Source organism: Hemitrygon akajei, chromosome 7, assembly GCF_048418815.1.
Source record: "Hemitrygon akajei chromosome 7, sHemAka1.3, whole genome shotgun sequence".
Classification (NCBI taxonomy): domain Eukaryota; kingdom Metazoa; phylum Chordata; class Chondrichthyes; order Myliobatiformes; family Dasyatidae; genus Hemitrygon; species Hemitrygon akajei.
Window position 1 is genome coordinate 65,895,999 of NC_133130.1, and position 23,373 is coordinate 65,919,371.

General features: G+C 41.5%; 1 protein-coding gene across 3 annotated transcripts in view; it reads right to left on the minus strand.

Moving 5' to 3' along the window:
* usp34 (ubiquitin specific peptidase 34) overlaps positions 1–22,706 on the minus strand; it is a 300,100-nt gene extending 277,394 nt beyond the window's left edge. For all 3 annotated transcript variants that reach the window (XM_073051066.1, XM_073051065.1, XM_073051064.1), the window contains exon 1: positions 22,471–22,706. In XM_073051066.1, coding sequence (XP_072907167.1) covers positions 22,471–22,513 — 43 coding nt within the window. In that variant the 5' untranslated portion in view covers positions 22,514–22,706. The remainder of the gene's footprint in view (positions 1–22,470) is intronic.
* Positions 22,707–23,373: the final 667 nt, after the last annotated feature.

Here is a 23,373-nt window from a genome sequence, read left to right on the forward strand (position 1 = left end):
AGCAGCCACAACTGGCTCTGTGGCACAACAGGGTAGGTCAAGGACTAAGAGCAATAGTAATGGAGATAGCACAGATAGGCATTTCTGTTGCCATGCCTGAGCATCAAGAATTTGTTGCTTTCCTTGTGTAGGGTCATGCTCGCCTCTGAGCAAGAAGAGGACATTCTAAAATGGAGGGTAAGCAGCCAGAGAACGTGGTCCACATTAATACTAACAACATAGGGAGGAAGAGAGATGAAGTTCTGTACAGATAATTCAAGGAATTAGGCAACATGTTAAAAAACCAGAACCTCCAGTATTATAATCTCAGAATTACTCCCTGTGTCATGTACTAGCAAAGAGTTCAGAAGACAGAAACTTGAGAAGAAGTGAAAGCTCTATGTACATGGATCATTGGGCTGTTTTCCCAGACAGGTAGGACCCATACAAGGACTAGTTGTACTAAGCTTCACTGGAAGCTTTGCTCATGCTACTTGTTTAAGCAGCAATTCAGCAAGAGAAGGTACTGTAATAAAATATTATTTAAAATTTGTTATGTGCTCTTTTCTTATTCAGCTGAATGTATTTTGCATATCCATCCACAAAGGAGATAGTTCACATGTTAAAACACAAGAAAACACTTTATTATAATCAGCCTAAATGCAATACTGTACAGAAAAAAGTCTACAGTAGCAGTACAGAAATCAAAATAATGTTTATCATCCACTAAACAAGCTGATCTCTTTCTCTCTGACTCGATATACTGTTCCCTATCATGGCACTAGCACCAGCCATGATGTAGGGTGACACAAAGTTTTCCCCCCGCACAAAGAAAGTGCTCCTTTTTATATGCTCCAGAACCCCTTTACACTAGTACTTTTCCATCCTTTGGTGTTACCAGCTGCACTTCCTTATCTCTTATGACCTTCAGCCCAGACAAACATGCTTCTTACTACTTTCCGCTATTATGGCTGCATATTTGTACTTTCTTGGCTCTCTCAAAACACTGGTGTCAACTGGCTCTCTGGTACTTTCTCAAAACAATCCCATTCCAAGCTAACATAATTTTGTCTTATAGACTTGCATTTTAGTTTAGCATATGCCAAGGAGGAATCACATTTAACTCTTTCCTTACATATACTGATGTGAAGGTAGAGATTAGGTCAAGTAGGCTGTAGACAGGACCAATTTAATGAAAGTTGGTGGGCTGAAGTGTATTTTCTTCAATACAAAGAGCATTATACGTAAAGCAAATTAATTTAATGGCCTGCATTAGTATGTGGAACTATAATATTGATTGAAAGAAGACAAGACTAGCAGCCCAAGGTTCCAGGATTCAGATGTTACAGATGCAATAGAGAGAGATGTAGAAGAGGTGGAGAAATTGCACTACTGATCAGGGATAATGTCACAGCGGCACTTAGGACAGGATGACCTAGAGAGAGGTCTAGAGTTAAATGAGTAGAGCTCAGGAATAAGAAAGGAGCAATCATCTGATTGTTATTCCACAAGCCTCCCAATGGCCAGTGGGAGATAGAGGAACAGGTAAGTAAACAGATTATGGGAAAAATGTACAAGCAACAGGGTAGTTGCAATGTGTGACTTTGATTTTCCCAACATTTACTTCAATTCATCTTAGTGCCAGACGGTTAAATGGGGCAGAATTTGTTAGATGTATACAGGAGGGTATTTTGACACAAAATCACCATAGCTGTGCCAAATTATACTAATGGCATTACAACGGTCAGTACTATAGTCCAGGAAAGTGACTATCACTAGCCTACAATACCAGGAAAGAGGCCATACCAGACTTTGCATTGAAAAATGAGCCTGGTCAGATAAATAGAGGTTCAGTGCAAGAGCATTTTGTAACCACCAAATGTAACTACCTTAAAAATTATGGCATTATAGATATGGTTAAGATTAGCCCTTTGGGCAAAGTACTAAATTGGGGAGAATTGAATTACAGTATAATAGTACGAGGCAGGAGCTGGGGGGGGGGGGGGAGTAGATTAGGAGCAACTGTCATTGGGAAAGTCCATATCTGACATGTGAAACTTATTTAAAGCCTAGTTGGTCAGAATTTGGAACCAACATGAGAAAGACAGGGTGGCAAGATTCAGGTACATTGAATGACAAAAATTTGCAAATTTAGTCACTATGGAAACAGAAGCATATATAAGGTTTAGAAATTAAAATGAGAGAGTGTTTGAGAAATATAAAGGAAGGTGGAGTACTTAAACAGAATCAGGAGGGCTTCAAGAAATAGGGGCTATGAAATATCTTTGGCAAACACACTGAAAGAAAATCAAGGCACTTTACACATGCTTTAAAAACAAAAGTGTAACTAGGGAAAGGATACAACCACTTAAAGGCAAATCAGGAAATTTATTCTTAGAGTTGAAGTAAGTGTGCAAGGTATTGACTGAGTACTTCACATTGGTATTCAAGGGGAGGGATAGAGAATATACAGTGCCTTGAAAAAGTATTCAGCCCCCAACCCTTTGTTCACCTAAATCAGTATTACAACCAGAGATTTTGATCAATTTAAGAGAATTTTTATTTGTGAATCACATGCTCCTTTTTTCACAGTGGGTCCCAAAAACCAGTCGAAATTGTACAGCATTAAAAGCTAAAAATTCAAAAACTGAAATGTCAAGAGTTCAAAAGTACACATCCCCTTTGCTCAGTACTTCTGAGTTCTAACCACTTCTCGCAGCTATTACAGCCAGCAGTCTTTTTGGATAAGTCTCTGTTAGCTTTGCATAATGTGATGGAGTAAGAATTGCCCATTCCTCCTTGCAGAATACTCGAGCTGTGTCAGGTTAATTAGGGAGCAATGATGGACAGAACTCTGGGTCACTCAAGGACATAATTTTTTTTTATTTGAAGCCACTTTATGGTTCCTCTGACAGTGTGACTTGAGTCATTGTCCTGCTGAAAGACAAAGTTATTTCCTAGTTTAAACTTTCTGGTAGAAGCAAGCACATTTTTATCCAGGATCACTTTGTACGTAGAAGCATGCATCTTCCAATCAATCCTGACCAGGTTTCCAGTCCCTGCTGCTGAGCTCCATCCCTATAGTATGATACCACCTCCATCATCCTTTACAGTATTACGCCACACGTACCACTTAGTACAGGGCTTTGCTTTCAGATGAGTGCAATGCCTTCAATGCTCGCTTTGACTGTCAAAACATGGAGGAACCATTCTGAACCCCCACAGCCCGATGATCTGAGAGTTCAATCTCGGAGGCTGACATGTGAGCATCCTTTAGGAGGGTGAAACCACGAAAAGCTTCCAGCCCAGACAGGCTACGAGGCGAAGTACCAATGTCCTGTGCCGATCAGCTGGTTAGAATGTTCACTGAGATCTTCAAACTCTCACTTTGACAGTCTGGGGTACCCACCTGTTTCAAGCAGGCTTCAATTGTACTGGTGCCTCAGAAGAACATGGTATTCTGCCTCAATGACTCATCCAGTTGCAATTACATCCACAGTGAAGAAGTGTTTAGAGAGGATGGTGATGAAACATGTCAAATCCTGCCTGAGAAGTGACTTTGATCTGCTCTAATTTGCCAGGACAACAGGTCCATAGCAGATGCCATATCACTGGCTCTTCATTCAACCCTGAAATATCTGAACAGCAAAGATGCATACATCAAAAGGCAAAGATGCTCTTTATCGACTACAACTCAGTATTCAATACTATCATCCCCTCAAAACTAAACAATAAGCTTCAAGACCTTGGCCTCAATACCTCCCTGTGCAATTACTCCCTGTGCCTCAACTTCCCCACTTGTAGACCCGTCAATTCAGATTGGCAAAAACATCTCCTCCACAATCTCCACCAGCACAAGTGCACCACAAGGCTGTGTGCTTAGCCCCCTGCTCTACTCGCCTTACATTTATCACTGTGTGGCTAAGTACAGCTTCAATGCCATAAGTTTGCTGATAACACCAATATCCTAGGCCAAATCAAAGGCGGTGACTATCAGCATACAGGAGGAAGTTTGAAAATCTAAGTGGTATGACAAAAACAATCTCTTACTTAATATCACAAGACCAAGGAGCTGATTATTAATGTCAGGAGGAGGAAACCAGAGGTCAATGAACCAGTCCTGAGGTGTAGAGGGTCAGGAATTTTAAATTCCTCAGTGTTATCATTTCAGAGGACCTGTCCTGGGCCCAGCTCACAAGTACAATTATGAAGAAACCACACCAGCACCTCTGCTTCCTTAGGAGTTTGTGAAGATTTGGCATGATATTTAAAACTTCTATAGATGTGTGATGGAGAGTATATTGACTGGTTGTATCACAGCCTTGTATGGAAACACCAATGCCCTGTACAGAGAATCCTATAAAAAAGTGGATATAGCCCAGTCCATCACGGGTAAAGCCCTCCCCACCAGTGAGCAGATCTACATGGAGTGTTTGTCACAGGAAAGCAGCATCTGTCATCAGGGAACCCCACCACACAGGTCGTGCCCTCCTCTCACTGCTGCCATCAAGAATGAGGTACAGGAGCTTCAGGGCTCACACTACCAGACTCAGGAACAGTCATTATCCCTCAACTATTAGTCTCTTGAACGGAGGCTGATAACTTCAGTCGTTCAATCAATGAAATGCTCCCACAATCCATGGACTCATTTTCAAGGGCTCTTCACCTCATGTTCTCGATATTTATTGCTTGCTTATTTATTTATTTATTATTTCTTTCTTTTTGTATTTGTGCAGTTTGCTGTCTTTTGCACACTGAACGCCCAGTTGGTGCAGTCTTTTATTGATTCGGTTATGGTTATTATGCTATTACAGGTTTATTCAGTATGCCTGCAAGAAAATAAATTTCAGGGTTGTAAATGGTGACATATATACTTTGATAATAAATCTACTTGAACTTTAAACTTAATTGTTGATGTTAAAATGCTCCACTTTATTCTCATCCAACCACAAGTCCTTCTTCCACATCTTTACAGTATTTCCTGGGCAATGCTTTGCAGAGTCTTTACAAGCAAGGATGTTTTTTTTTTAAAAGTACTTCTTCCTTGCCACTCGTCCATAAATACCCTTTTTGTGCAAATCCTTAGAGATTGTGGAACCATGAACTTCATCTTCAGTTGCAGCCACCATTTTCTGGAGCCTACTCAGTGACTTCTGGCACTACAGTAGCCTCTCTTTCAAGTGCCATTCTTCTCTAGCAACTAAATTTAGAGAAGCAACCTGGCCTAAGCATTGTGATTCTGGTTTCATACTTTTCACAATGGACTGCAGGAGCTCCATTGTATGTTCAGTGCCTTTGAGATAGTATTGCACCTTTTCCCACATTTGTGCTTCTCTATTATCATTTCCTTGACTTCTTTATTTTGATTTGATTTGTTGAAAATCTATCATACTGTTGGACCTTATAGAGAGAATGGGTATTTATTCTTATGAATTCAATGAAAACAAGTGATTTTCCAATTTTCTACATCAACAAACTAGCTGAATTGGTAAGGTACTATTGCACCAGAGGAAAGTTACCACAGTAAATTTTTAGCCTGGTTTTTTGGTTTTAGTAAATTGTTAACAGCTTTTAGAATTTTTCTTTTGATTTGACATGATGCACAGTGTTTTCTAGCTTAGCTCAAAAATCCTGCTTCAATATATTTTAAACAGAAAATGAGACAGCTAAATATGAGAATAGTTGTGGGGCTGAACACTTTTTCAAGGCACTGTAAAACAGTATAGCTCCTTCAGCCCACAATGTTGTACCAATCTTATAATCAACACTAAGATCAAACTAACCTTTTCCTCCTATATAGTCTTCAATTTTTCTATCATCCATGTGCCTAAGAGCTTCTTAAATGTCCCTGATGTACTTGTCTCTACCACCACCCCTGCAGGGAGTTCAATTCTGTGTAATAAAGTCACAAACAAGATAAAATCTGCAGATGTCAAAACCCTAAACAGTCCTTCCAGGTGAGGCAACACTTCATAGTGAGGGAACAATGGACATGGACCCCACACTGTTCCTTTAACCCTGTACCCTGCTATCAAATTCACACTTTTCTGAGTTGAACGTCATCTGCCACTTCTCAGCCCAACTCTGCATCCTGTCAATGTCCTGTTGCAACCTACAACTCTCCACACTATTCACAACTCCACCAACCTTTGTGACAGCTGCAAACTTACTAACTCACCCTTCCACTTCCTCAGAAGAAATCCCTGCAGAAAATCACTGGTCACTAACCTCCATGACAATATGCTCTGTCTACTTCCACCCTCTGCCTTCTATGGGAAAGTCAATACTGAATCCACAGCCAGGTTTCCATGGATTCCAAGCTTCTTGACCCTCTGAATGATCCTACCATGGGGAACACCTCAATAAAATCCATATACACCACATCCACTGTTCTAACTTCATCAATATGTATTATCACATCCTCAAATAATTCAATCAGGCTCATGAAGCATGACCTGCCCCTCAAAGAGCCATGCTGAGTATCCCTAATCAGCCAATGTTTCTCCAAACGCTTGTAAATCCTACCTCTAAAAATCTTCTCTAATAATTTGTCCAACAATGACTCATTGGCCTACAATTCACAGGGTTCTTCCTGCTCCCTTTCTTGAACAAGTACAATGATTTCCATCATTGGTCAAACTAATTCACTGATCCATCCATCGGTTAATCGGGGCAGCCACTTATTTGAGACAACTCTTAAGATCAAATACTGATTGACAAAATAACTGGGATTTCCTTTGTTTATTGGGGACACTAGGCAACTTGTTTGGGACAGGAGACTGTTGCCAAACAGGTTCCCAGTAGCGCCTGTCACATGAACTTGTGTGGCCATTAGACAATACACCAAGCTGAGAGCAAAGTTTTTCCAATGGCGTCAGTGCATGTGTTTGTGTTCAAAAAACAGCGATTTTTGTCTCTGTTAGTTGGCAAGGAATAAGCAGCCAGACAACTCAAAACTGTTTTGCTCACTGCAGTTTCAAGCATTCAGGCTTTAGCAGGAGTGAAAATGAAACTATTTCACTACTTCAACAAGTTAAGAACTGGCAAGAATTTCAAGATATCATACCATCATTCACAGTCAATTAAAAGAACACAGCAGCGTGTTGGTTGTCCGTCGTTTCTAACGATAACAGTGAAACCTGTGCAGGAGATTTTTAAGTGGAAAAACCATTGTACTAGGACAGTTACATTTTTTTCAACCTTGGAAGTCTTCACAAACTGGGGTCTTCCTTGGTTGCAATGGATAACCTTGACTTCTCCTGTGCCTTATCATGTCCTTCACTCTCCACAAAGCGTAGCAGAACCATCTTCTTGGTCACTGGATCTCAATGTTGATCTCACCTTCCCAGCTCGCCAGAGCTGACTTCAGATGCTAGGACAGGCATGTCCCTATTTCACTGGGGTATGAAGCCCACTGGCTACCTTCACCTGGTTTAGCTGTAATGGGATGAGGCTGCTGTCCAATGCAAGTACCTACTTAGCAGGGAGCATAGGAAAGTGAGTTGCCCTAGAACAGACACAACAAGCCCCTTCACCAGAGCTGCTACCAATCATCCCCCTCTGACACCCATACATGGCAGCGTACAATTAATTCCTCCATTGATAACTACTAGCAACTAATAACAGCTTTATAGTACCGTAGTAGCATTGGGTAGTGTTCTAATTCATTCTGCATTTCATTTAAATACATAATTTGTTACCCAATTAAACAGTACTGTACTTTCTGTTTTATATCTTTTTATCTTATTGGAGTATAAAAGTTGCATTGTTTGCTGTGTAACCAAAACTATGTAGTCAGCTTTGAGTTTGCTATTTGCTATGCATGTATCCAATTTAGTAGGAGAATGAAATCTTAAGAATGTAGAAGATAATGGGGTGTTAATGAGAGGCTAGCTAAGAGATGTAGATTATAATGGTGTGTTAATGAGCGGTAGCCAAGAGATGTAGATTAGAATGGGTAGAAATAATAGTGGCAGACGTACTTGTGATATGCAACTATAGACCGATTGGATATGATAATGCAACTAAACAAGGAGATTGCTATAAAAAATGCTATGTACAAGGATCGGTGGGCAATCAGCGACTAGCTCAATGACTGTCTCAGCTTTGATTTGCAAATTAAAGTTTAACACTTCTTGAAGAATCTTCTGCGTCTCCTGGTCATTTGTGGGGCACGAGAAACCACAACAAAATTGGCGACCGCGGCAGGACCAGAAAGAGACACGCAGAAAGGAAACGGCAGATTGGGGACACTTCCCAGTCCTCTAGGGACCCTCACAAGGCTAACAGAATTAAGGGTGCACCCAAACAAAAGGTAAGCGCTTTTTGCGACAATTTGGACTAAGAATTCTGTTGGTTTTGGGGAGGTCTTGGAGTCTCAGAAGTGTGGAACCACTGCCGAAGGGTCTCTCCGGTCCAAAGAATCTGGCAGAATTGGGGGTTAACAGGAGGCTCAGAGGATTGATCAAGAACACTGGAGTGAGGGTAAGTACAAATAAGCTAATAAGAAGTTAAGTGAAGAAAAATTCCGCGTGGTGTTGGTAAGTCCCTGTGGATACCGCTTCGTATGAAATGAAGGTCTGAACAGGCAGGGAAAGAAAAATAGTGAAAATCCTTGTGGATACCGCCTTAAGAGATAAGGGTCTGAATAGACGAGGTGCATAAGAAAATCCCTGTGGATACCGCTTCATATGAAACGAAGGTCCGAACGGATAGGGAAAGGAAAATAGAGAAAATCCTCGTGGATACCACCTTAAGAGATAAGGGTCTGAATAGACGAGGTGCAAAGAGAAAGTTCTGTGGATACCGCTCTGAATAGAGGTCTGTACAGGCAGAACAGAATAGGAAACAAGGACAGTCCAATATATAGTTTAAAGCGCTGGTAGATAGACAATAGACTAGGCATAGAATTAGAGTAAATAATATTATCCAGTAAACGAACTGTGAATCTCTGAAATACCTTAAAAAGAGAGAACAACTTGACAGGTAAAGGAACGGCAGTAGAGATTCTGAGCAAAAAAAATCCCGGTAAATAAATATGAGATCACAAAAACTTCAGAAAAATGGGAAAAAAGAACCAAAAACCTGGTCACAAAATGGCCAAGAGAAGGAATGTTTGATGTAAGCTTCTGCGAAGAAATGGAGGCACTAATTAAAAATTACAAACCAAAAGATAAATCTAAGAGGACAAAAAAGAGAACGAGAAATGGAAGTGCTAAAACTCTTCAGAACGGAGGGAGAAAGGCTGAGTAGGACAGGTAGAATATTGATTACAAGCGAGGAAGACACTAAGGTGCTGGAGAAACAGCCTGTTAGAGAGAAAGAAAGGTACAGTGAGAAGCTGGCTTCAGCTCCGTACCTGGATGCGAAAGAAACAGAAAAGCCCCCTCCCTATAATGAGGAAGGAACCCCTAAGCAGTGCCCCCTGCTGACGGGAACAGTAAACATGCAGGGAGAAGTACAAGTTTGGGATAATGAGGAGGAAAAAAGACAATACGAGAAGGAAAAAGCGGCAAGATGGAAGGAGATACAGGCAGAAAGGATAAAGGTGGAACAGGCAAACAGAGAAATGAAAGAAGAGATTGAACGGATGAAATACTTGAGAGAGGAAAAGGAGTATGAGGAGTATCGGTTATACCATAGAAATGAACAGACTAGAGAAGAAGGTGACTCAATGGAGGAGCAAGAGTTAAGTGGAGAGAGAGAGGATGCGAGAATTTGTGGGGAAGAGGTAGGAGGCAGAAGCCTAGAAGAGTAGAAGGAGGCAGTAGGGAAGCGACTTGTGGAAGTAGAGAGAGAGCTGGATAAGTTACTGAGTGGGGATTGCCAGAGGAGATGCGAAAAATACTCCAGGGGCCAACCAAGTATTGAATCAGGACAGAAAGGAAGGACTCCACAGGGAAACCGAGGGAAGAAGAGGACCCCGGAGAAATTTGTGTGGGAGGCAGTAAAGACATACCCTGAGACAGATGGGGAGTCAGGTGAGGAGGAGAGCCAGGGCAGGTGGGAAGGAGGAGGAAGAATGATGCCGTTGTTAGTTAAAGGATCAGGACAAGTGCCGTATATCCCTTGGGGATCCCAGAACCTAGAAGGGCTGAAAAACACTCTGCCCAATCTACATGAAGGAGCAGGGAAATGGATTAGAGCCTTTGAAGAAGAAACAGCGGGACGATTATTGGCTATGGGAGATTTGAAGGCACTATTGATAAGGTTGATGGGAACCTCCAAATTTAACGAACTAATGGAAATGGCTGGCATAGTAAACTCGAACGACCCGAGAACTGATGGAGACGGGTTTGACAGAGTGAGGCAAAGGGTATGGCAGGCCCTCAGGAAGCTTTATCCACCCAAAGTGGACCCCAAAGCCTTAAAGGGGGATCCAGTGGGAGACACTGAAAACCCAGCAGCCTACGTAGAAAACCAGTTGAAAAGGTGGAGACTGGAGACTGAGCAAGAGGTGGAAAATAGCTTATTTATCACCACACTGCTCCAACATAGCATTTTGGATGCAATGCCTCCGCATGTAAAATCCAAACTGGAGGAAGTGGTTGGGCTGACGTCAATGACCCCACAAGAATTTAGAGACCACGTAGTCCGTGCAGTTGAGAAATACCGGAAAGACAAACGAAGGTTGGCTGAGCAGCAGGAAGAGGTGCAAAGAAAGTTAATACAAATGCAGCTCGAAGAACTCAAAAAGAAGGAAAAAGAGAAAAGCAAAAAGATGCTGCCAGCAACCACCGGTCCGAGTACAGCCATCGAACTGGATGAAGCACCGCTATATGGAGGAACCGATCATACTGTAAGACAAGGGCCGGAAAATCCCATGCCAATAATCAACGTCTTTGGAGGAGCATTCCCACAAATGCCCTATCAGGAACAGACTAAATTCAAACAGCCCAGACAGGACTGGAAGTCCCAAGGAGGGGGACAGAGGAGCTATGGGCAGAGGGGACCAGTGAGGAAACAGGGGGAAAGAGAGGTAGAGAGACTGTGCTGGGGATGTAATCAGCCAGGTCACATGAGAAGAGATTGTCCGTTTACACCATGGCCTGTCCCACACCAGCAGGAACCAATAAGGGGGGGGGGGGGGGAAACTAAAGTTTAGCCAAGGACCAGCCCCCACAGGCCCAAGCGGACCTGTGAACCCCATTGCGAGGTATTAGGGGTGCCCCGAGAACTCGAGTGGGAAGGGACAACATTACCCAATGATAACAAGGGAGGCAGACGAGGAACCCATTGTTCAGGTTATGTTAGAAGGGCAACTGACACCAATGATGATAGATACTGGAGCCACGTACACTTGTGTACAGCCACAGTATGTCCTTCACCTTCCCATGTCAGGGAAGTTTAAGACGGTAGGGTTCTCGGGGAAAACACAGTTGACACAGTGCACGGCTCCAGTGCAGTTGAGAATGGGAAATAAAGGAATTGTTTTGTATTTAAAGTATTTTGTATTCTAGTATTTAAAGGAACTCCGATTAAATTGTTAGGCAGAGATGCCTTATTGAAACTGGAATTAAAATTAGAATGCACCAGAAATGGGCTGAGTGTGGAAAGAGCAGGGGCTCAATTGATAGTGCGAGAAGACAAGAAGGCTAATGTCTTTTGGATGGGAGACATTGCAGATCAGGTTCAGGAAACCTGGGAAAAATGGAAAAAGGGCGTGCAGGCTATATTACCCAAATCTGAGCTACATTGTACAGTGATTTTTGACGAGACTCAGAACAGGGAGTTACAGGAGAGATGGCACCTGGAGGCATGTACCCAACAGCACCTGGAAGGGGAGGCTGTGATAATTGAAAAGCAAGGGGCAGCTTTACAAGTGGAACACCTTTTTAGAAAAATGGTACAGGATACCGGAGGCTGCGCCCCACGTAACGTTGTTGGTAAACAAGGGATATCAGTCTAAAGACTTAGGACCCTTAGTTATGAGTGCTGAAACCGTAACAGTGTGGAGGAAAATCACGCCGGAGGTGTGGATATCAGAAGGCAACAATTGCATTAAAATAATGTTAATTGTAGATATGGTAGGGACAGTGAGAGAGAGGCCGAAATAACTCCCCAACCACATATGCCATTGCTGGGAAAGGAAAGAGGCCAGCAGAAAGATAGGTTAGATGAGGTGCCATCTATTCTGTGGTCACAGCATGACACGGACGTAGGGAAAATAAAAACAGCTAGTCCGGTGGATATAAGGCTGAGAAGGGGAGCAATTCCATCCAGGAGACCACAATACCCTCTAAGACCAGAAGCAGAAGAGGGAATAGCATCAACAGTGCAGGGGTTGCTTGAAAGAGGAGTGCTTAAAAGAACAAACAGTCCATGCAATACCCCGTTGCTGCCGGTCTTAAAAGCAGATAAATCTAAGTGGAGATTGGTGCATGATTTGCGAGCGGTAAATGATGTGGTAGAGGACCAGCGGTAGTCCCCAACCCACACACGCTTTTGACTAATGTTCCACCAGAAGTTATTTTTCCAGTGATTGATTTGTGTTCGGCTTTCTTCAGCATTCCTCTGGCCGACCAGTGTCAGTATCTGCATTTACTTACAGAGGTGCTCAGACAGTATACCTATACCAGAATGCCGCAAGGGTTTAAACATTCACCATATGTTTTTAATCAGGTGTTGAAGGCAGACCTAGAGGGCATACCATTGGAAAGTGCGTTGTTACAGTATGTGGATGACCTGTTGATTTGCTCCCACAGTAAGGAACAGTGTGAGCAGGATACTATAACTCTGTTAGAGAAGCTGGCGCACGGAGGACATAAAGCATCCAAAAAGAAACTGCAATTTTGCACGCAGCAAGTGGAATACTTAGGCAGGGTAATATCCAAGGGAGTGAAGGCAATAGCACCAGATCAGATTGAGGCAATAACTAAGGCCCCAAAACCCCAGACTGTAGGGCAGATGATGACGTTTTTGGGAATGGCAGGGTACAGCTCAGATTGGATAGGAGAATATGCTGAGATTGAGGCACCTTTGAGAAAGATAATGAAAGCAGGATATACCAATTTGAAGAACGGCTTACAGTGGAATGGAGAGGCGGAGATAGCTTTCAATACTATTAAGCAGGAATTGCAGTCAGCACCAGCATTAGCTTTGCCTGACTACGAGAAGGTTTTTCATTTGTACGTATCCAACCGACAGGAGGGTTATGTCACAGCGGTTCTAACACAAGAGACAGGCACAGGAAAAGCAAAGCAGCCGATAGCATACTACAGTACGGGACTAGATGAGGTGGCTCAGGGGTATCCACCCTGTTATCAGGGATTGGCGGCGCTGTACTATGCACATGAAAAGGCATCATCTGTAACCCTGGGCTATCCTGAGACTCTATACACACACCACAAAGTAGCAGAATTGCTGGAAAGAGGGAAATTTGTGCTGACGCCAACCAGGATAGCAGCGTATCAGATGCTATTGACATTTCCAGACATAACTATACAGAGATGCACTACCAGTAATATAGCCGATTTTGTCCCTTTGGGCTATGAAGGAGAACCCCATGATTGTGTAGGGAAGACGATGGCATTTGCCAAATTGAGAGCAGATTTACGGTCAGAACCACTAGAGGATGCAGATAAAAAGGTTCTGTTCGTAGATGGCTCTTGTTATAGGGATTATGATGGAAATCATGCAGGGTTCTCAGTAGTGCAGCAGGATCAGTCGAGCTATAAGATTATTAGGATGGAGTCCTGTCCCCAACCGTGTTCCGCCCAACTAGCGGAAATCAAAGCCATGACAGCTGCGTGTGAAATGATGGAAGGTGAGAAAGTAGACATCTATACTGATTCGATATATGCTCATGGAGTATGCCATTTGTTCGGGGCAGTGTGGAAACAGAGAGGTTTTTAAAAAAGCAGTGGAAATCCCATACAACACTGTCAGCAAATTCTAGACTTAATAAAAGCCATAATGAAACCTAAAGCATTGGCTGTAGTAAAATGCCAGGCACATAAAAAGGGAAATGATGTAATAACAAAGGGAAATCAAGCTGCGGATGAGGGAGCCAGAAAAGCGTCTGGATGTACATCAGCTGTCATTGCCCCCCAGGTAAGCCTAGCTCCAGAACCTGTGGTAGAGGACCTAATTGAAATACAAGGTAAGGCAACTTTGGCAGAACAGACAATGTGGAGACGAAGGGGGACCAAGCAGAACCCGGAAGGCTTGTGGAGCATGGAAGACGGTTTGTTGGTAGCGCCCACCCCTCTACTAACGATTCTGATTTCAGAAGCGCATGGGATTGACCATTGTGCAAGGGGGGAAGTGATAAAGAAAATAAAGAAGGATGGTTTTTGGTCACCTTATTTACAGGCTTCAGTGGACTTTGTCTTGTCACAGTGCGAGGTATGCGCACAGAACGCAGGGTTCGGACATCAATTATTTGACTGGTTAGAAAGTAGACTCGGAGGATGGGGAGCATGGCACACTAAAATGGCAATAACTGTCAGTATTGTATTGTTGAGCTGGGTGCTTGTGCTGTTTTGTTTTCTTCCTTGTCTCAAGTCTCTTGTAGTGCGTGCTGCAACCAAACAATTTCCGATGCTCGTGGCAATTACTGAAGCAATCTTAGTGGAGAAAGAAACATCGAAAATGTATCGTTGCAGCCTACAACACCTGCAGGATGAACAAGAGCAAAACGACAGTGTGGGAGTAGATTGTAAGGGCTTCTGAGTTTTTTCCGTCTCAGGTACAAAGGGACAGGTTTTTGGCTCAGCGGCCCAAGGTAACAGGGAGAGAATACTTTGAGGTCTTGATGCAGAAAATTATAGTTTAACCCGAGATTTGGGAATAAGTGGTTGAGTTTATTGGGGCTTTTGTGCACGGACTCTTAGTCTTCTTTCTCTGTGTGAGAAGGGGGGATATATTGGAGTATAAAAGTTGCATTGTTTGCTGTGTAACCAAAACTACGTAGTCAGCTTTGAGTTTGCTATTTGCTATGCATGCATCCAATTTAGTAGGAGAATGAAATCTTAAGAATGTAGAAGATAATGGGGTGTTAATGAGAGGCTAGCTATGAGATGTAGATTATAATGGTGTGTTAATGAGAGGTAGCTAAGAGATGTAGATTAGAACATTATTAAGTCAATGGGTAGAAACAATAGTGGCGCATGTACTTGTGATACGCAACTATAGACCGATTGGCTATGATAATGCAACTAAACCAGGAGATTGCTATAAAAAATGCTATGTACAAGGATCGGTGGGCATCAGCGACTATCTCAATGACTGTCTCAGCTTTGCTTTGCAAATTAAAGTTTAACACTTCTTGAAGAATCTTCTGCGACTCCTGGTCATTTGTGGGGCACGAGAAACCACGACAATCTCTTTCCATGAAACTTCAGCTAATTGAGGCAGCCACTTCCATTGGGCCAAAACGTACTGGTCCCAATGTGACCCAATTAACCGGAATATGAGGATGATATGAGATCAGGCAGGGGTATGTTGATATTCTTGAGCAGAGGCTCCCAACCTTGTTTATGCCATGAACCAATAACATTAAACAAGGAATCTGTGGACCCCAGGTTGGGAACACCTGTTCCACAGCATGTTAATACCAAATTGGTGTTGTTGGGGCTCTTGAAGAACATTAAGGTGGATACGTTCTAGACCATAATGAAATATAACCCATGTTTCTGAAAGAGGCAAAACAGGAAATTGCTGCGATCTTGTTAAGAGATCTTTGTATCCTCTTTAGCTTCAGGCATGGTCCCAGAGGATTGTACAATAGCCAATGTCGTCTCTTTAAGGGCAGAAGAGACAAATCGGAAAGTTACAGATCAGCGAACCTTCAAGTAGGGAAGTTATTGCACAAGTTTCTTACAGATGCAAATGTAGCTATTCGCATCTGAAAATGCAAAAGTTTATTCAGGATAATCAGCATGGATTTGTGCATACCTGGTAAACTATAAAAGGCAGTGTTCTGAGGGGGCGATGAAAATGATTAATGAGGATGGATCAGTGGATGCTGTTTCGATGGATCTCAGTGAAACTTTAACAAGATCGTTCATGGTAGAATGATCCAGAAAATGCACATAGTATCCATGAAGGTTCTGTAGTTTGGATTCAAAATCCACTAAGGCTTAGAAGATGGGATAGTCGTGGAGAGGTGCTATTCTGACTGGATTTCTTCGACTAGTGTGATCGTCAAGAATCAGTGATGGGCCTCCACAGTTTGTGATACGTGCAAATAATTTGGATAAAAATATAGCTGTACTAATTAACAAGTCAGCAGACAATACAAACTTTGGTCAATTTGTAGATAGCAAAAAAGACTGTCAAAGGATTCAGTAGGAAATGTATTGGTTGAATGTGGGGAAAATAATGGAAGATGAAGTTTCATATGGAGAAGTGTGAAGTGTTGCACTTTGGAAGGTCAAATGAAAGTATACAGTAAATGGTAGGACCCATGTATACAGGGGGATCATGAAGGCTATAATCACACTCCTGAAAATTGGCATCTCAAGTTAATAGGTGGTAAAGGTGTGCTGCATACTTGCCCTCATAGATCAGATTACAGAGTACTAATGTCAGAAAGTCATGTTGTAGCTGCATAAAATTTCAGTTAGGTTACATTTGAAAGAGTGCGTAATTCTGGTCACCATATTAAGGGAAGGATATGGAGACTTTGGGGAGGATGCAGAAGTTCACTAGATCATTGCCTTAATTGAACAGTATAAGCTACAAAGAAGAAGTTGGACTTTCTTGGATTGTTCTCTCTAGAACAGAAATTTTGGGGGTGGGCAGAAATAAGTTGATAGCAGTAATATTAGTGTAACGGGGTTTTTTTTTCTTTTTCTTTGTTACTGTGTATGTAATCAAAATGGCATCTTTGTTTTGTTAAAAGTAGGAATGCTGGTGCCTGTGTTAATAGTAGGAATGCTAGCGTCTTTGTTATGATAAGTGCTGGAAGCTTGTTTGGGACTGTAAACTGATTGTTGGCGGGATTTTGGGGAGTCAGGGCGATGGAGTGAGAGAGAGAGGACGGGATGCTGGAAGCTGGGCGATGGTCCCCGGCCCAAGGTGTTCGGTGATGAGAGGAGACGGAGACAGAGGAGTGTGGAGCGTCTGGTCGACCACCGTGGGGGTCCCAGGAGGCGGGTCGAGGAAGTCGGAGGGGATCGAATGGTGGCCATGAGACTTCCGTAATTGAGCTCCAACGATTGTGCACGAAGTGGTTTGGACTTTGTTAAGTTTGGCGCCTTTTCTTTTTTTTCTCTTATTCATATATACTGTATCGTTAGTAATCGCTTAGTTATAGTAATCTTTATAAATTGTACTCTTTTAATCGCATAAGGTGTACTGTCTGTGTTTTTTGGGCGAGGTGGGGACATCACACAGCATCCACACCAGCTGATTACCCAGCTTGGCGGGGCCGAAGGCTGCTCCCCCTAGACTAGAACGAGTTTGAGCGATGCCTGAGGCGACCCAGGGGTTACATTAAAAAAATGCAAGGGCCATAGACAGAGTGGACAGTCAGTGTTTTCCCCAGTGTGGAAACATCAAATGTAAGATTTGAGGCAAAATATATACATGGGATTCCAGTTAATTGAGCCAATGGTTAAGCAGGGCAGCCACTTATTTAGGACAACTTTTAAGGAACAAAAACTAACTGAGAAAATACCCAGAATTTCCTTAGTTTATTTGCAATACTATGCCACTTAATTGAGACAAGAGACTATGTCAAACAGTTTCTGATGTCATTCATGTGCATTTGTGTGGCCATTATACAATATACCAGCCTTAGAGCAAACAGTTTCTAAAACAGTGTCAGATGTGTGTGTTTCTGTTACGTTATCCTTTTGGACAGATTGATGCAAAAAAAATCAGTGATTTTGATCCACTTTGTTTCTTATTTTGAATGTACGTCATTATTTCCACTAGGTGTCTGTGCAGATTTGTTCATTTACAGTCAATCAAAAGAACACAGCAGCATACATTGGATGGATTCCTCCATCTATAACTATTGGGAACTAATACTCAATTTGAAAGTACAGTAGTGGCATTGGTAGTGTTCTACTTTGTCTATTTTTAAACCTTTTTAACTATTTCCATGAAACCGGCTAATTGGGACAGCAGCTTAACTGTGTCAAACTGTGTGTCACAAAACGCAAGGGTCCTAGTGGAAGTACGTATGAAAGCAACATTTAAACAGCAGTTAGAAAATCAAATGAACAAGCAGAGATATAGACCATACACAGGCAAATAGAGTCATATTATTTAAATTTCCAAGATGGCGGCACGACGCAGCTTGCAGTGGCCACTCCGGAGCTGATTATCTGTTATTTGTGAAGTGGGGTGCCATGCGCAATCATAATCGATTGAAAACTGACGTGGGAGCATGGAGGAACATTGGGAAATCTCCAGGAAGACCTTCTTCTTCATTGCTGCTGCTGCTGCTATGAGGTCCGGGACTCTGCTGGGAAGAACAGGCCCCCAGTCCTCGGGGTCACGTCGCCAATGGCCGTTGGCAGGGCCGTCTTAATACGCTCGGCAGAGGATGGTGCTCGGAGAAGCTGTGCCGGAGGGGATGGTCATCGGCTCGGAGGTTCGACGGACTTGGAGTCCACTGCGGTCAGGTGCGAGGCTGAGACGGGTGGCGCCACGGAAGTCCATAGCGAGGGTATTCCCTTCTGCCGCCGGCATGGGATGGCGAGTCTGCGGGACCCTGGGGACTTGTGGAAACTGTGATGATTTCTTTTGAACTTACAGTCCTTTAACATCTTTGGACTATTTTTACTGTGCCCATGGTCTGTTTTTTTTAATCAATTATGCTATAGTTTGCACTGTTGTAACTATATGTTGTAACTATGTGGTTTTGTGCAGGTCTTGTAGCTTTAGTTTTTGGTCTTGTTTGTCTGGTGGATTTGGAGCCCCTTTCTGGGGAATGCACTAAGACGGTAGCGCGATATTAATACGCAGCAGCCTCTCTGGACTCTGGATTGGGGATTGCCAAACGTTATGTGGATTTTCTGGTGTAGTCTGTTTTGTCATATGCTTTTGTGATATCATTCTGGAGGAACGTTGCCTCATTTTTTAAACTGCATTTCATTTGTGGTTTCTAAATGACAATAAACTGAATCTGAATCTGAATATAGATGTACAGCACAGAAACAGGTTCTTTGGCCCATCTAGTCCATGCCAAAACCATTTAAACTGCCTGCTCCCATCCACTTGCATTGGGAACATAGCCCGCTATACATCCACCAGCCATGTACAGATGGGATCTGTTTGGATTGACATCATGGCTGGCACAAATAACATGGATCAAAAGGGCTGTTCCTGCTTTACTGTTCTCTGCTATGTAAATTTCATTTTGTTGAAGAATCACTTCATGCAGCAATCCTTTTCTTCTCATGGGGTGCAAGGTGCTCCATGTTTTAATTTTGTGGCCTGCTCAGTGATTTCAATGGGCTGTTGAACTATCAATCAGGAGCTACAGAAATGTTTTCAAATATGGTAATAGAACGGGATTCCTTTACCAAAGAACAAGAAGTTTTTTTTCTTACTGACAATCTGATGGATCACCATTGTAGTTTTTTTTTTAATTCCATAGGATCATGTAACTGAAGCATGATCCAGGTCCTAATGTATTTGTGTATTGCATTAATAACAACACCCCATAACATATAATCTCAAATTCAATAGTTATTACTAATTGTTACAACTAATTACATTAATTGTTTGAATTGAGCTTGGAACAAAACTACTGAACTTCCATTAAACCAAGACCAATAAGGAGTGGTCATGTCAATACCTGAATGGTATTCATGCACTTATCAACTAAATGCAAACATCTAATAAGCAAGAAAAAAGCCAGTAAAACAAGTGCCCTGTTTAACTCATTTAGGGATTTGGAATCCAAATTATAAGTGTTCTGAAAGGTTTTTTTTCTCTCCTTAGCTCCACTCAGTCTTGAACTATTTCCAAACCTTAACTACTTTGATACCAAACACTTCAAAGAAAGTTCCATTCCACACAGGCTTACCACTTACAAAACAGGATGATTCACAATGGAGATTGCTATATACACGTTCTTTGTTAGACAGGATTTCAGTGGAATTGAAAAATTTTCAAAAACTATTATTTGATTTAAACACAGAATGTCTGGACTCCAATTATATTTTTTTTTACCTTTTGGACACAATTCTTAAAAAGTAAAACAAATAAAGGTGGCGCTCGAGGGAACAGCTAGGTTCTCCTATACAAAAACCACTGCATAGAACGTGCCTAATTTCATAAACTTAAATTTTAATAAAAAAAATTTTTACAAATGCATTCCTGAAGTATTTAAATATGATACAAGAAAGTTGAATATTATAAGAAAATCACTAGTATAAACAGATTCAAAATATTAGGTTTTTCTCAAGAGCAGAAGATTACAAGAGTTTTATTGACATTTTCTATTACATCTATTGAAATCACTTGAAAAAGTAAATGAAGGGGCAAACCCAACCTGAGGCCTAGTTCTTCAAATCCCAAAGGGGCTGCATGCAATATGAACCATTAATAGGATGACTCAGCTGAAGCCAAAAGGAAGTCTCAACAGCAAGTGACTGCTTTTAACATTACAAACCATCCAGCACTGGTTGGTCAGAAAATTATTTCTGCTGCTCATCAGCATGCCAATAACCATCCACTAAGAATTCACAATAAAGTCTCTGTAAACACAACCTCTCTTTATTCATTCAACCAACATCTGTAACATATTGCAGATTTCAAATAGAACACTGTAGCAAGCTCAAGTACAATCTAAACCAATGCACAGTTCCTAAAATACACACTGAACAACTTAAAGTATATAGATGAAGATGGAATATGTCTGATTCCTGTGAAACAAACAATGAAGTTACATTGTGGAAGCACATCACTTGGTCTAATCAGTTCATATTGGCACTTATTCTCTAGAATTGCATAATTCTAATCATATTATCAACCTTCACACCTCCTCACCACCCCCACCATTTCCCATCTTCTGAATTTTCAATCTTATCTTGAAGACTGGAAATTTCTTCCTTAACTAATTAAGTCATAGTCTCAGAGCACTCTGAAAAAAAGTTTGTCATCTATACACAATTATTTTATTAAATATTTCCATGGCATTGCTCCCAAATCTACTTTATATACAATATTTTCATGAATAGAACAGAATTTGAACAATACTAATCACTTTTAGAATGCCACATATTAAAATTTGCAGTATGAAAGGAAATGGTTATTAATCTGTTCAATAGATAAAAAAACTGGCACTTCTGATTTAATCACTTAAACCTGTACACTATTATAAATAAGATTCATGTAAAAGGGTCTTCGCATGAGCTAAAAATATTCCTGAGATAGACAATAGCTGAAACTAAAGTTGATGGGCACAGAAAGACAATACAGTATGTAAAACTTTTGAATGGCTTAAAAAAATACTTGAGTAAAATCTTCTCAAAGAACAGATTCCTTCCAAACTGGTGACTACATTACAGTCTTACAACAATTGTCAGTTATTTCTGCAAAGAGTCCTTCCTCAAAAAGTAACTGGAGACTTGAATTTTGAATTCATATTGTGCAAAGAAGTCTTCATTCATAAATGTAAATCAAAAAGTTAAATAATAAAATGCTGTTTTGATTTGCAAATTGAGACTTAACATTCTACAAATATACAAGGATTTTCATTGATCTTTGGGATATTCAAAGTTAATCATAGCACATAACAATTATATTTGTTCCTACAGCCACTTAAATCTTCATATTGCTTTCAAAACATGGAAGTACTGTTTTCAAAGTCAGAGAATAAAATGTACAAGCAAAGGATATTTGAGGCCATCAAGGTATGCTTACTTATGAAGACCATTCCAAAATCCAATCACACTGCAAATCAACAAGTATATAAAAGCCATTATATACACAAAATAAAATGTGACAGCAACAAGACAGTAAGGGCCGATTAAACTAGCACAATTCTTCATCAGTTCTACTGCATACTCAAAGTGAAAATCAAAGCAGACTCATGCTAAAATATTCTTACTTCGTTACAAGACAGTTTAAATTGCTGTGATCAAAAAGGGAAACCTTTATAATAAACAGTAACAACTGCTTGAACATTAAATGATTCATCATTATGTCAACCAACCCTTAATGTTAGCACAATACGTTACGTTTCAAAAGAGACCTAGACAATTCTCAATCAGCCTAACCTAATAGGCCACAAAATCTCCATGCCATACGTACAATACGATTAAAATAAATTCAATGTATTAAACATAATAAAAATTCAAAGACTATAACTTGCAAATCTCATATATAGAGTGTTCCTAAGTGTAGGAAGAAGCAATTAAAATACAAAATACCTTGAATGACCTGAGTACTTTAAGATAGTATCGAGGCCTGCAAGAAGGCTAAACAAGCACAAGCCATGACCAATGGGCTATGCACCTCTGCAGATTATTTTCCACACACATATATACAGGCCGTGCAGCAACAGGGGATGATTTTACTACTTACTTGCATTTAACACGTCCAACAGCTCTGCGCAGTTTTCGCACATCTTTTACTAATTTAACCATTTAATTGCGCTGTAGCGTCTGATTAAGTTCAATTGTTTGTTGTGCGACCGTACGTTGTTTTGAGAGGACGCTGAGGAAGGGGGAAGGGAGGGTAAGAGGGGTAAAATCTAAATGCAAATTAACCGATCAGCACCAGAACGGCTACCTCAAGCCTCCGCGCCATTTTGATTTGGAGAATTCGTCCGGACGGCTTCGGTTGTTTCCGTATACATTCGGCTCTTACTCCTGCTCTGCGCACCACGCGCAGCCCGCAAAACACCCAGGCGGCGCACGCAACCGCGTACTTCTACTACGTCAGCCTATGTTACCACAGCGACAGACGCCTCGCCAGACCGTGTTTGTCGACAGAATGTGTCCGGAAGGAGGTTCAATCCGATATAAATATTCGGGCGAGATGTTAGTTGTGCGGTCCCACCACCCTGTAAGCACGCTTTCACCTATCCATCTACACTACCTTTGTGCGGAGCAAGGGAAGAGACCATGAAAATCACTTCATCCGTCTGGCTGTCGGCGATAACTCGTCTCTTTTCGCTTCCAAGAGCACCTGAAATTGAAAAGCTGTTTTCTTGCACAAACCTGATAGAGTTTAAATATTTACTTTAGGATAAGAATCTATAAAATGATTAGATTTCTTAAGAAAGTCCAAGTTGCCTAGATTCCCTAGATACCATGCCTCGTGACTTTCTCGATAAGCCAACCTTGGGAACCTAGTCGGATGCCTAAAATCCATATACACCACATCTACCACACTACATTCATCAATTTGTTTTGTCACTTCCTTGAAAAAGTCGATCAGGCTTGTACTGCCCCTCACAAATCCATCCTGACTATCCCTAATCTG